Source organism: Oncorhynchus kisutch, linkage group LG3 (assembly GCF_002021735.2).
Source record: "Oncorhynchus kisutch isolate 150728-3 linkage group LG3, Okis_V2, whole genome shotgun sequence".
Lineage (NCBI taxonomy): Eukaryota > Metazoa > Chordata > Actinopteri > Salmoniformes > Salmonidae > Oncorhynchus > Oncorhynchus kisutch.
The window spans coordinates 30,979,639-30,994,433 of NC_034176.2; the positions used below are offsets into that span (position 1 = coordinate 30,979,639).

General features: G+C 43.6%; 1 protein-coding gene across 8 annotated transcripts in view; it reads right to left on the minus strand.

The window, feature by feature from the left end:
* LOC109880372 (AP-1 complex subunit beta-1) overlaps window positions 1–14,795 on the minus strand; it is a 53,309-nt gene that overhangs the window by 6,344 nt on the left and 32,170 nt on the right. For 6 of the 8 annotated variants that reach the window (XM_020472596.2, XM_031804097.1, XM_020472589.2 and 3 more), the window contains 3 exons: window positions 10,194–10,278; window positions 9,593–9,679; window positions 6,892–7,046 (listed from right to left, as the gene is read on the minus strand). In XM_020472596.2, the coding sequence (XP_020328185.1) occupies window positions 6,892–7,046; window positions 9,593–9,679; window positions 10,194–10,278 (327 nt within the window). Of the gene's footprint in view, window positions 1–6,891; window positions 7,047–7,249; window positions 7,410–9,592; window positions 9,680–10,193; window positions 10,279–14,795 lie in introns of all 8 variants that reach the window. The other 2 variants (XR_004205286.1, XR_004205289.1) reach the window with 1 other exon arrangement.

The following is a 14,795-nucleotide window of genomic DNA, read 5'->3' on the forward strand; positions in this document are numbered from 1 at the left end:
GCCCAGCGGACCGAGACAGACCAGAGGAAAGACACAGACAGACAGGAGGCAACTGACAGGAAGAGGGTGAATCCACATAGTTTCTTTCGTGTCACACTCAGCCTGAACTAAACCAATCACCAGAGACAGAAAAACACAACAAAAATGTTAAGACCAAAACAAACAGTCAGGGATTGATCAAACACCTCAATTGAGTCATTTCATGTCTGACTGAAAAGCCTTGTATCTCATGAAAGAAAATACCAAAATAGCCAAGTCAAGCTGAATCCCCAATAATGAACGGTGGAGGATTTCAATTTAAAAGGCTACATTTGAAACAGATAGACTAAGACAGATTGAATGACATAAATGGAGTCATCTGGACTGTGGGAAACAAAAAAAGGACAGTAAATGCTTTCTCCTCATGAATAAAAACATGAGACTGAGGGGTCACATCAAGGTCACTGTTATGGACTAGTCAGGCACAATAATCTGGGCTACAGCTATTAAAACAAGTGAGCAGACAACGGTATACTGACACGCATGCATCACAACAGAAACACACAGACTCCTCAGGAGAAAGACCGAGCATAGAGACTTAATGAAGAACAGAGATGGTAATGATGATGAATCACCAACCAGAAACACACTCACACGTGTCCCTGTCACTCTGCTATCAATCATTATCTCATCACACTTCACCCTTCTTCTCATGAGTTCATGTCTTAACCCCCTTAACTCAAGTTCAACCCACATGTTCGCACATCTTTCATTCTACTCTACCTTTTCCCCATTCATTGTTATTAATACACCCTGTTGATCCGTTTCCTTTTCTCATCCCCATCAATCTTTCCCCTCCCTCTCTGCCATCACTAAAGTTATTCTTATTCACTCCCAGTGTGGAGTAGTGAACTGCATATATGCCCAAGTGAGACCCGTATGGAAAAGTAGGAAAATGTGTGCTCTGGATAGAAGCGACTGCTAAATTACTCAAATGTAAATGTAACTACAGTCGTGGCCAAAGGTTTTGAGAATTACACAAATATTAATTTCCACAAAGTTTGCTGCTTCAGTGTCTTTAGATATTTTTGTCAGATGTTACTATGGAATACTGAAGTATAATTACAAGCATTTCATAAGTGTCAAAAGGCTTTTATTGACAATTTACATGAAGTTGATGCAAAGAGTCAATATTTGCAGTGTTGACCCTTCTTTTTCAAGACGTCTGCAATCCGCCCTGGCATGCTGTCAATTAACTTCTGGGCCACATCCTGACTGATGGCAGCCCATTCTTGCATAATCAATGCTTGGAGTTTGTGGGGTTCTGTTTGTCCACCAGCCTCTTGAGGATTGACCACAAGCTCTCAATGGGATTAAGGTCTGGGGAGTTTCCTGGCCATGGACCGAAAATCAGTGACGGCAATTTAGCAATTTTGTTGCTAGATTAAGCAACTTTTCAGACTACCCTGGCAACTTTTTTTTCTATAAACAGCACCTAGCAACAAATTTAGCTACTTTTAAAAATGTGTTTGGAACCTTTAGCAACTTTTAAAAAGTGACGCTAAAATGAAAGCATTTAAACTCTAAATGACACAAAAACATTTTTTTTCTGTCACACACTCTGCCACAACACAAGTGCCGGGCTGCAAAAGTGCATTGTGAGTGACGTGAGCAGCAGGAGCTCAGCTCGTGCACAGGCATCATATTTTTTGCCGAGCTGGCCAGTCAGTTTGAGTAATGTTATAGTGTATTCTACGTAATGACACAGTTTTATGTTATCATGCAATGACATCACAATGTCATTTAGCAACAAACCAACCTGCCTCTAGCAACTTAACCTGAAAATTTGTTGGCAACACTGCCCAAAATAGAGATGTTTTGTTCCCCGAGCCACTTAGATATAACTTTTGCCTTATGGCAAGGTGCTCCATCATGCTGGAAAAGGCATTGTTCGTCACCAAACTGTTCCTGGATGGTTGGGAGAAGTTGCTCTTGGAGGATGTGTTGGTACCATTCTTTATTCATGGCTGTGTTCTTAGGTCAAAATTGTGAGTGAGCCCACTCCCTTGGCTGAGAAGCAACCCCACACATGAATGGTCTCAGGATGCTTTAATGTTGTCATGACACAGGACTGATGGTAGCGCTCACCTTGTCTTCTCCGGACAAGCTTTTTTCCAGATGCCCCAAACAATCGGGAAGGGGATTCAGAGAAAATGACTTTACACCAGTCCTCAGCAGTCCAATCCTTGTACCTTTTGCAGAATAACAGTCTGTCCCTGATGTTATTCCTGGAGAGAAGTTGCTTATTTGCTGCCCTTCTTGACACCAGGCAATCCTCCAAAAGTCTTTCTCACTGTGCATGCAAATGCACTCACACCTGCCTGCTGCCATTCCTGAGCAAGCTCTGTACTGGTGGTGCCCCGATCCCGCAGCCGAATCAACTTTAGGAGACGGTCCTGACACTTGCTGGACTTTTTTGGGCGCCCTGGAGCCTTCTTCACAACAATTGAACCGCTCTACTTTAAGTTCTTGATGAGACGATAAATGGTTGATTTAGGTGCAATCTTACTGGCAGCAAAATCCTTGCCTGTAAAGGCCTTTTGTGCAAAGCAATGATGACGGCACGTGTTTCCTTGCAGGTAACCATGGTTGACAGAGGAAGAACAATGATTCCAAGCACCACCCTCCTATTGAAGCGTCCAGCCTGTTATTCGAACTCAATCACCATGACAGAGTGATCTCCAGCCATGTCCTCGTCAACACTCATACCTATGTTAACGAGAGAATCACTGACAGCTGGTCCTTTTGTGGCAGGGCTGAAATGCGGTGGGAATGTTTTTTGGGGATTCAGTTCATTTGCAATTAATTGCAATTCATCTGATCACTTTTCATAACATTCTGGAGTATATGCAAATTGCCATCATACAAACTGAGGCAGCAGACTTAGTGAAAATGTATATTTGTGTCATTCTCAAAACCTTTGGCCACGACTGTACATTTTGCAGCAGCTTGGTAGTAGCCGTTTGTGTGTTTGGCATCAGACCTGCCTGATTCTCACTTGAAACACAGTTTGTGTGTAAATTACACATTCTGTTAACATCTGACTCCTGAGTGATCTGTTCTTACAATTTGTAGTCTATGACATTTCAGATTAAGATATGATACATTTTCATGTACACTACCGTTCAAAAGTTTGGGGTCACTTAGAAATGTTTTTGAAAGAAAAGCACATTTTTGTCCATTAAAATAACATCAAATTGATCAGAAATATAAGGTAGACATGGTTAATGTTGTAAATAACTATTGTAGCTGGAAACGGCTACAAATATGATTTATTATCAGCAACCATCACTCCTGTGTTCCAAAGTGCACGTTGTGTTAGCTAATCCAAGTTTATCATTGTCTTTATTTTTAATTTTACCCCTTTTTCTCCCCAATTTCGTGGTATCCAATTGTTTTTAGTAGCTACTGTCTTGTCTCATCGCTACAACTCCCATACGGGCTTGGGAGAGACGAAGGTTGAAAGTCATGCGTCCTCCGATACACAGCCCACTGCTTCTTAACACAGCGCCATCCAACCCGGAAGCCAGCCGCACCAATGTGTCGGAGGAAACACCTGGCAACTTGGAAACACCTGCCGCGCGCACTGCGCCCGGCCCGCCACAGGAGTCCCTAACCCGGGCGGCGCTAGGCCAAATTGTGCGTCTCCCCACGGACCTCCCGGTCACGGCCGGTTACGGCACAGACAGGGCACGATCCCAGAGTCTCTGGTGGCACAGCTGGCACTGCAGTACAGCGCCCTTAACCACTGGGCCATCTGGGAGTCATTATCATTACCAGTTTATCATTATCAAAGGCTCATTAGAAAAACCCTTTATCAATTATGTTAGCACAGCTGAAAACTGTTGTCCTAGTTAAATTAGCAATAAAACTGTCCTTCTATAGACTAGTTGAGTATCTGGAGCATCAGCATTTGTGGGCCTTCCTTCTGAAACTCATCAGTCTATTCTTGTTCTGAGAAATTATGGCTATTCCATGCGAGAAATTGCCAAGAAACTGAAGATCTCGTACAATGCTGGGAACTACTCCATTCACAGAACAGCGCAAACTGTCTCTAACCAGAATAGAAAGAGTGGGAGGCCCCGGTACACAAGTGAGCAAGAGGACAAGTACATTCGTGTCTAGTTTGAGAAACAGACGCCTCATAAGTCCTCAACTGGCAGCTTCATCAAATAGTACCCGCAAAACCAGTCTCAACGTCAACAGTTTAGAGGAGACTCCGGGATGCTGGCCTTCTAGGAAGAGTTGCAAAGAAAAAGCCATAACTCAGACTCTCTCTCCTTTCTGGGGAGGCAGCCACGCATCGTCCTTTATTTACAGGGGGAGATCAAGCTGATCCTAACTGTTATAGGCCTTTTTCTATTTTGCAAAAGTGTTGGAAAAACTTTGATGTCTATCGTATTCTCTCTGGTGGGCAATCTAGATTCCGCTCAGGTTATGGATGTGTCACTGCAACCTTAAAGGTCCTCAATTATGTCACCATTGCCCTTGATTTTAAGCAATGTTGTGCTGCTATTTTTATTGACTTAGGCAAAGCTTTCGATACGGTAGACCATTTCATTCTTGTGGGCCGGCTAAGGAGTATTGGTGTCTCCGAGGGGTCTTTGGCCTGGTTTGCTAACTACCTCTCTCAAAGAGTACAGTGTATAAAGTCAGAAAATCTGCTGTCTCAGCCACTGCCTGTCACCAAGGGAGCACCCTAAAGATCAATCCTAGGCCACACGCTCTTCTCAATTTACATTAACAACATAGCTCAGGCAGTAGGAAGCTCTCTCAGCCATTTATATGCAGATGATACAGTCTTATAGTCAGCTGGCCCCTCCCCAAATGTTGTGTTAAATGCTCTACAACAAAGCTTTCTTAATGTCCAACAAGCTTTCCCTGCCCTTAACCTTGTTCTGAACGCCTCCAAAACAAAGGTCATGTGGTTTGGTAAGAAGTAGGCCCTTCTCCCCACAGGTGTGATTACTACCTCTGAGGGTTTAGAGCTTGAGATAGTCACTTCATACAAGTACTTTGGAGTATGGCTAGACAGTACACAGCCCTTTTCTAGACTTGGTTTCCTCTATCGTAATCCCTCTTTCACACCAGCTGCCAAACTAACCCTGATTCAGATGACCCATGCTAGATCAGAGACGTCATTTATAGATCGGCAGGTAAGGGTGCTCTCAAGCGGCTAGATGTTCTTTACCATTCAGCCATCAGATTTGCCACCAATGCTCCTTATAGGACACATCACTGCACTCTATACTCCTCTGTAAACCCGTCACAAGACCCACTGGGTGATGCTTATTTATAAAACCCTCTTAGGCCTCACCCCCCCCCCTATCTGAGATATCTACTGCAGATAACTCCTCCACCCGTTCTGCCAGACACATTCTGTTAAAGGTCCCGAAAGCACACAGAGATGGGATGGCGTATTGCTGCAGAATGCTGTGGCAACCATTCTGGTTAAGTGTGCCTTAAATTCTAAATAAATCACAGACAGTGTCACAGGCAAAGCACCCCCACACCATGATACCTCCTCCATTCTTCACGGTGGGAAATACATATGCAGAGTTGGTCCGTTTACCCACACCGTGTCTCACAAAGACACGGCGGTTGGAACCAAAAATCTCCAATTTGGACTCCAGACCAAAGGACAAATTTCCACCGGTCTAATGTCCATTGCACGTGTTTCTTGGCCCAAGCAAGTCTCTTCTTCTTATTGGTGTCCTTTAGTAGTGGTTTCTTTGCAGCAACTCGATCATGAAGGCCTAATTCACAGTCTCCTCTGAACAGTTGATGTTGAGATCTGTCTGTTGCTTGAACTCTGAAGCATTTATTTGGGCTGCAATTTCTGAGGCTGGTAACTCTACTGAACTTGTCTTCTGCAGCAGAGGTAACTCTGGGTCTTCCATTCCTGTGGCGGTCCTCATGAGAGCCAGTTTCATCATAGCGCTTGATGGTTTTCCAGATTGACTGACCTTCATGTCTTAAAGTAACGGACTGTCATTTCTCTTTGGTTATTTGAGCTGTTCTTGCCATAATGTGGACTTGGTCTTCTACCAAATAGGGCTCTCTTCTGTATAACCACCCTTACCTTGTCACAACACAAGTGATTGGCTCAAACGCATTAAGGAAAGAAATTCCACAAATAAACTTTTAACAAGCCACACCTGTTAATTGAAATGGATTCCAGGTGACTACCCCATGAAGCTGGTTGAGAGAATGCCAAGAGTGTGCAAAGCTGTCATCAAGGCAAAGGGTGGCTATTGGAAGAATCTCAAACTTGAAATATATTTTGATTCGTTTAAAACTTTTTTTGGTTACCATTTCTTGTGTTTTATTTCATAGTTTTGATGTCTTCACTATTATTCTACAATGTAGAAAATAAAGAAAAACCATTGAATGAGTAGGTGCTCTAAAACCTTTGACCGGTAGTGTATGTTTTCATGGAAAACAAGAACATTTCTAAGCAACCCCAAACTTTTGAATGGTGGTGTAGTTAACTATCAATCAAATGTATTAATAAAGCCCTTCTTACATCAGCTGATATCTCAAAGTGCTGTACAGAAACCCAGCCTAAAACCCCAAACAGCAAGCAATGTAGGTGTAGAAGCACGGCGGCTAGGAAAAACTCCCTAGAAAGACCAGAACCTAGGAAGAAACCTAGAGAGGAACCAGGCTATGAGGGGTGGCCAGTCCTCTTCTGGCTGTGCCGTTACTTTGAAAAAGTAGTTAAGTAAACTATACTACTCTTAAGGGTAGCTTTAGTAGCTTGGTAAACTACAACACTACCCACTCCTCTTTCATAGATGTCTCTTTCCATTAGTAATGTTGTCATCTGTCCCTCCTTGTCCCTGAACTCACCGTGTAGTTGGGGTTTCCAGCCTGCACCTTCAGCTCAGCCAGCACCCAGATGCCATTGGACAGTTTGATGGACATGTAAAGCATGTCCTGGCCCTCCACCGTGCGCTTGGCTATGGTGAAGATGTTACTGCCCTGCAGCTTGTTGCTGGCTGCCTCTGTTTAGGGGGACAAGAGAATAGCCCTTAAATCACAATGGTCACTTCTTCTCAAACTTGAAATACACCGTTAACATTTTAAAACTCCCAGGCAAACAACGGTTCATCTCCATCTGGAGATGATGTGGAAACAGTGTTCTACAAGTGTTGATAATTAGCCTCGGAGTATTCGGTAGGCTTGTGTTATAAGCAGTCAACTGTACCTGATGGGGATCAGACCGGTGCAATATGATGGCTCCATGTAGAGAGCTGAACCTGGACCTTCAGCCATACTACTGCTCAGCTTTAATGGGAAGGGGCTTGGGGACGGCAGTGCAATCAGGACCATAATGAAAACCAGGCTGCTGTCATTAATCATCGGCTCTGGGAAGGCAGGTAGTAGACTAAAGTCTGGGTCCTTTCTCAGTTCATACTCTACAAACTGTCCTAGCTCTATTTCTCTCAGAATTCACACTCTTTCTGAAACACAATTCTCTTTTCATGGGCTGTGACTTTACTCATCTGCAGAGAGCACTGATGAAACACTGCCATAGTCTAAGCCCTTGCCTTTGCATTCAAAATGGTAACTACATTTTCAGTAACAGTGACTATTTCAAACTACCTGCATGGCAAAGATATACTCCTTAATTAACTTGCCCACGGTGCGTGTCGGTCTCACTGTCACGCTACGGTAACGTCTCAATCATACATTTTCACCTTAAAAAGGAAATTCAATCTATTCGGGGTAATATACTATGAGCTGTCATTTGTCACTTAGCTCAGACATGGCGGATGTCATGGTCGTGTAAAACCAGATTATCACATGTAAATAAGGCCAGCAGGCCATAAGTTAACTAAATATATCCCTAAATACAGTGCTGTCAGAAAGTATTCACATCCCTCGACTTTTACACATTTTGTGGTTACAGACAGAATTTTAAATGTATCAAAATTGAGATGTTCTGTCATTGGCCAACACACACACACACACACACACACACACACACACACACACACACACACACACACACAATACCCAAAGATGTCAGTGGAATTATGCTTAGAACTTCTTACAAATTCATTAAAAATGAAGGCAAGCCTAAATAAGTTCAGGAGTAAAAATGTGCTAAACAAGTCACATAATTAATTGCATGGACTCACTCTGTGTGCAATAAGTGTTTAACATATTTTTGAATGACTACCTCATCTCTGTACCCCACACATACAGATAATTGTAAGGTCCCTCAGTCAAGCAGTGAATTTCAAACACAGATTCAACCACAAAGACCAGGGAGGTTTTCCAATGCCTCGCAAAGAAGGGCACCTATTGGTAGATGGGTAAAAATACAAATGCATACATTGAATATCCCTTTGAGCATGATGATGTTATTAATTACACTTTGGCATCTGTATCAATACACCCAGTCACTACGAAAATACAGGTGTCATTCAACACAGTTGCCGGAGAGGAAGGAAAGCACGCAGGGATTTCACCATGAGGCAATGGTGACTTTAAAAACAGTTACGGAGTTTAATGGCTAGTATTGTGGAGGAACTATAGTTTAAAGTAGGAAGCCTGTATAGAATAAAAAAAGATTCCCAAAACATGTGTACTGTTTGCAATAAGGCACTAAAGTAAAATAGCAAGAAATGTGGCAAAGAAATTAACTTTATGTCCTGAACACAAAGCATTTGGGGCAAATACAACTCATCACATCAGAGTACCACTAAATATTTTCAAGTATGGTGGTGGCCGCATCATGTTATGGGTATGCTGGTCATCAGCAAGTACTGGGGAGTTTTTATTTTAGGATAAAAGAAACAGAATAGAGCTAAGCACAGGCAATATCCTAGAGGAAAACCTGGTTCAGTTGGCTTTCCAACAGACACTGGGTGACAAATTCACCTTTTCAGCAAAACAAGAACCTAAAATACAAAACCAAATACACTGGAGTTGCTTATCAAGACAACATTGAAATGTTCCTGAGTGGCCTAGTTAGTTTGGACTTAAATTGGCTTGAAAATCTATGGCAAGACTTGAAAATGGCTGTCAAGAAATGATCAGCAACCAACATGACATTTCCTGAATGTATATATTTTTAATTAAAAAAAATAAAAAATTATTTATGGGCAAATATTGTACTATCCAGGTGTGCACAGCTCTTAGAGACTTACAGCTGTAATCGCTGCCAAAGATGAATCGAACATATATTGACTCAGGGTGTGAATACTTATGTAAATTTTATATTTTTGTATCTCATTTTCAATACATTTGCAAAAATATCTAAAACATGTCTTCACCCGGTCATTATGGGGTATTGTGAATTGATGGGGGAGATAGTTTTGAAGTCAGGCTGTAACATAACACAATGTGGAATAAGTCAAAGAGTATGAATACTTTCTGAAGGCACTGTAGATAGAAACACGCACTGTCAGAGCTCCAGAGAGCAACATTTTAGGTTTTACATGCCAAGCTGTCTCAACACATAAAGCAGGTGGTGCACATTCTCCTCCTCTCTCCTCTCCTTTTATCCCTCCAATCCCTTCTGTGTCTCGGTCTGTCTCACCTGAGTTGAGATGACAGTCTTGGATCTGGAACTGAGACTCGTTGTCGTTAGGAATGTCTTTCCATGTGGCCAGGAACACCTGTCGCTCTGGGGAAAGATACAAAGAAGAATTAAGATGGTGGGAAGGAATGAGAAACAGAGGAAAAAAGAAAGTAGGGAGAGAGAGAGAGAAATGAGGGAGACAGGACGAGACAGCAAACAGAAATAAGAAACAAATTAACGGTAAACAGTTCGTTGTTGTGCTGAACATCGCCGGTCCTGCTGTGCTTTTAGGATCCGGCACATTAGCTCCCAGCCTCCAGCAGCGTTCCTACTGCTTGCCCCATCTGGAGCCTCCACAGGGGGACAAACACCACCACATTCCCCCAGATTGAATCAACCAGAATAGGAACACAACAGGGGAAATTGGAACCAACGTCACAGATGTGTGATCTGAGAGCAAATGCATGGCTAGACAATTCCATGTTCAGAAAACACACACACAAAAGGCTTTCCTGAGATTGACGTAATAGTCAAGGGCTGGCGTCGGTCTGGTTTGAAGCTATGGAAAAGGAGACCGCAAAACCATGATTCACTGAGTAGTCTATTCAGGTACACTCACCCATCTTTCCATCTTCCACAAACAGCATGCTAATGGGGTATTGGCAGCTGAAGTAGAAGACGTCAATGTTGTTCTTCACAGCCACCTGTTAGAGTGATTACATAGAGGGGGAGGGTAAGAGATGAAGGGGCAATCAATGACTCATTGTTTTCAAGTAGTCTGAAAGGATAAACACTGCAGGGCATGCGTGGGGTTATTGAACAAGAGATGTTATTGTCCTGTGGATATGACACACACACACACACACACACGATAGCATACGCTGCACTCCATGTTCTACTACACAAGGAGATGCTCTCTCCCTCCCTTTCTCGATCTGTCAGGCCTGTTTAAGGCAACATCTCTTATTCCTCCCTCAGCTCCATCCCTTCTGTCATCTCTGATAACTAGAGAATAAAGATACCATGCTACAAATGATTTTATTTGTCCTTAGACCAGATGATGCTTAAAAAGGCAATTTGACTACATCGTCATTGAAACCTAACATGGAATGCATCCCACAAATGGCACCCTATTCCCTTTATAGTGCAATAACATTGGCCAGGGCCCATAGGGGCACCATAGAGGGAATAGGGTGCGATTTGGGACGCAGACACAGTATACTCTAAGAACTTTGTGGAGCGGTCACCGTATCGATCGGACTGCTCTATAGAAGAGTGATGAGGACAAGGAGGTTGAGTTAAGCCTGCGGGGTGGAGGGGGGTGACAAGAGAAATTCTCTGAATAATTTATGAGGGAATATTGGTGCTCTGTTGACGCAGTGCCTGCCTGCCAGGCTGTCTGTACTGCAGTGGGGGTACACTGTATCCCTGGGTCTCCCTACGTCTCTCTCTAACCTTCACACAACTTCTGGATCATAAAAGTACATTGACTAATGGAAACGCATCACTGCTGCTAAACTATTTGTGTTTGTAGCCTACAGTACCATCATACAGGTCTTGGGCCTGTATGGAACAAATAGTTAAGCAGCGATGAGTACAGCATTTCCATCAGGTAAAGTGAGAAAGTGACTGTTGGCTAAATAACTGTCAGCAGTGGTGTAAAGTTCTTAAGTAAAAAATACTTTAAAGTACTACTTAAGGGTATCTGTACTTTACGATTGATATTTTTGACAATTTTTAATTTACATTTCCCCTGACCCCCAGAAGTACTCGTTACCTTTTGAATGCTTAGCAGGACAGGAAAATGGTTCAATTCACGCACTTATCAAGAGAACATCCCTGGTCATCCCTACTTCAACGTTATTTAACCAGCACATCCCTGGTCATCCCTACTTCAACGTTATTTAACCAGCTAGGCCAGTTGAGAGCAAGTTCTCATTTACAACTGCGACCTGGCCAAGATAAAGCCAAGCAGTGCAACAAAAACAAGAATTAAACAAACAAACGTACAGTCAAAAACGCAATAGAAAAAAAATCTGTGTACAGTGTGTGCAAATGTAGAAGAGTAGGGAGGTAGGCAATAAATAGGCCATAGAGGCTAAATAATTACAATTTAGCATTAACACTGGAGTGATAGATGTGCAGATGATGTGCAAGTAGAGACACTGGGTGCAAAAGGGCAAGAGGGTAAGTAATATGGGGATGACGTGGTTGGGTGTGTTATTTACAGATTGACTGTTGATGCTTAAAGTTAGAGGGAGATATAAGACTCCAGCTTCGGTGTTTTTTGCAATTCGTTCCAGTCATTGGCAGCAGAGAACTGGAAGGAAAAGAGGCCAAATGAAGTGTTGGCTTTGGGGATGACCAGTGAAATATACCTGCTGGAGCGCGTGCTATGGGTGGGTGTTGCTATAGACAACACATATGTAGTGAGGGCCAGCCAACGAGAGCATACAGGTCGCAGTGGTGGGTAGTATATGGGGCTTTGGTGACAAAACGGATGGCACTGTGATAGACTACATCCAGTTTGCTGAGTAGCGTGTTGGAGGTTATTTTGTAAATGACATCGCCAAAGTCAAGGATCGGTAGGATAGTCAGTTTTAAGAGGGTGTGTTTGGCAGCATGAGTGAAGGATGCTTTGTTGTGAAATAGGAAGCCGATTCTAGATTTATTTTTGGATTGGAGATGCTTAATGTGAGTCTGGAAGGAGAGTTTACAGTCTAACCAGACACCTAGGTATTTGAAGTTGCCCACATATTCTAGGTTAGAACCGTCCAGAGTAGTGATGCTAGACGGGCGGGCGGGTAGCGATCTGTCAAAAAGCATGCATTTAGTTTCACTTGCATTTAAGAGCAGTTGGAGGCCACGGAAGCTCGTTTGGAGGTTTGTTAGCACAGTGTTCAAAGAAGTGCCAGAAGTATACAGAATGGTGTCATCTGCGTAGAGGTGGATCAGAGAGGGTCACCAGCAGCAAGAGCGACATCATTGATATATACAGAGAAGAGAGTCGGCCTGAGAATTGAACCCCGTGGCAGCCCCATAGAGACTGCCAGAGGCCCGGACAACAGGCCCTCCGATTTGACACACTGAACTATCTGAGAAGTAGTTGGTGAACCAGGCGAGGCAGTCATTTGAAAAAGCAAGGCTATTGAGTCTGCCGATAACAATGCAGTGACTGACAGAGTCGAAAGCCTTGGCCAGGTTGATGAAGACAGGTGCACAGTATTGTCTTTTATCGATGGCGGTTATATCGTTTAGGACCTTGAGCGTGGCTGAGATGCACCAATGACCAGCTCGGAAACCAGAGTGCATAGTGGAGAAGGTACGGTGGGATTCAAAATTGTCGGTGATCTGTTTGTTAACTTGGCTTTCAAAGATTTTAGAAAAGGCAGGGCAGGATGGATATAGATCTATAACAGTTAGGGTCTAGAGTGTCTCCCCCTTTGAAGAGGGGGATGACCGCGGTAGCTTTCCAATCTTTGGGATTTCAGACAATACGAGAGAGAGGATGGATAGGCTAGTAAATAGGAGTTGCAACAATTTCAGCAAATCATTTTAGAAAGAGAGGGTCCAGATTGTCTAGCCCAGCTGATTTGTAGGGATCCAGATTTTGCAGCTCTTTCAGAACGTCAGCTGTCTGGATTTGGGTGAACAAGAGGTGGGGGGGTGGGTAAGTTGCTGCAGGGGGTGCTGAAATGTTGGCCGGGGTAGGGGTTGCCAGGTGGAAAGCATGGCCAGTCGATTATTGTAGATTTATTGGTGGTGAGTGTTTCCTACCCTCAGTGCAGTGGGCAGCTGGGAGGAGGTGCTCTTATTCTCCATGGACAGTGTCCCAAAATGTTTTGGAATTAGTGCTACAGGAAGCACATTTCTTTTTGAAAAAGCTAGCCTTAGCTTTCCTAACTGACTGAGTATATTGGTTCCTGACTTCCCTGACAAGTTGCATATCGCGGGGCTATTCGATGCTAATGCAGAACGCCATTGGATGTTTTTGTGCTGGTCAAGGGCAGTCAAGTCTGGGGCTATATCTGTTCTTAGTTCTACATTTTTTGAACGGGGCATGGTTATTTAAGATAGTGAGGAAAGCACTTTTGAAGAGCAACCAGGCATCCTCTACTGACGGGATGAGGTCAATATCCTTCCAGGATACCCAGGCCAGGTCGATTAGAAAGGCCTGCTCGCTGAAGTGTTTTAGGGAGCGTTTGACAGTGATGAGGTGTGGTTGTTTGACCGCGGACCCATTACGCACGCAGGCAATGAGGCAGTGATCGCTGAGATCCTGGTTGAAGACAGCAGAGGTGTATTTAGAGGGCAAATTGGTCAGGATGATATCTAAGAGTGTGCCCATGCTTAAGCATTAAGGGTTGTACCTGGTAGGTTCCCTTGATAATTTGTGTGAGATTGAGGGCATCTAGCTTAGATTGTAGGATGGCTGGGGTGTTAAGCATGTCCCAGTTAGGTCACCTAACAGTACGAACTCTGAAGATAGATTGGGGGCAATCAATTCACATATGGTGTCCAGGGCACAGCTGGGGGCTGAAGGGGGCCTATAACAAGCGGCAACGGTGAGACTTGTTTCTGGAAAGGTGGATTTTTAAAAGTAGAAGCTAGAATTGTTTGGGCACAGACCTGGATAGTATGACAGAACTCTGCAGGCTAACTCAGCCCCCTTTGGCAGTTCTTTCATGTCGGAAAATGTTATAATTAGGGATGGAAAGTTCAGGATTTTTGGTGGCTTTCCTAAGCCAGGATTCAGACATGGCTAGGACATCCGGGTTGGCGGAGTGTGCTAAAGCAGTGAATAAAACAAACAAACTTAGGGAGGAGGCTTCTAATGTTAACATGCATGAAACCAAAGCTTTTACGGTTACAGAAGTCAACAAGTGAGCGCCTGGGGAATGGGAGTGATTCTGGGGGCTGCAGGGCCTGGATTAACCTCTACATCACCAGAGGAACAGAGGAGGAGTAGGATACGTGTACGGCTAAAGGCTATAAGAACTGGTTTAGTGCGTTCAGAACAGAGTAAAAGGAGCAGATTTCTGGGCGCGGAAGAATAGATTCAAGGCATAATGTACAGACAAGGGTATGGTAGGATGCGAGTACAGTGGAGAAAAACCTAGGCATTGAGTGACGATGAGAGGTTCTGTCTCTAGAGGCACCATTTAAGCCAGGTGAGGTCACCGCATGTTTTTTTAATTTGACCTTTATTTAACTAGGCAAG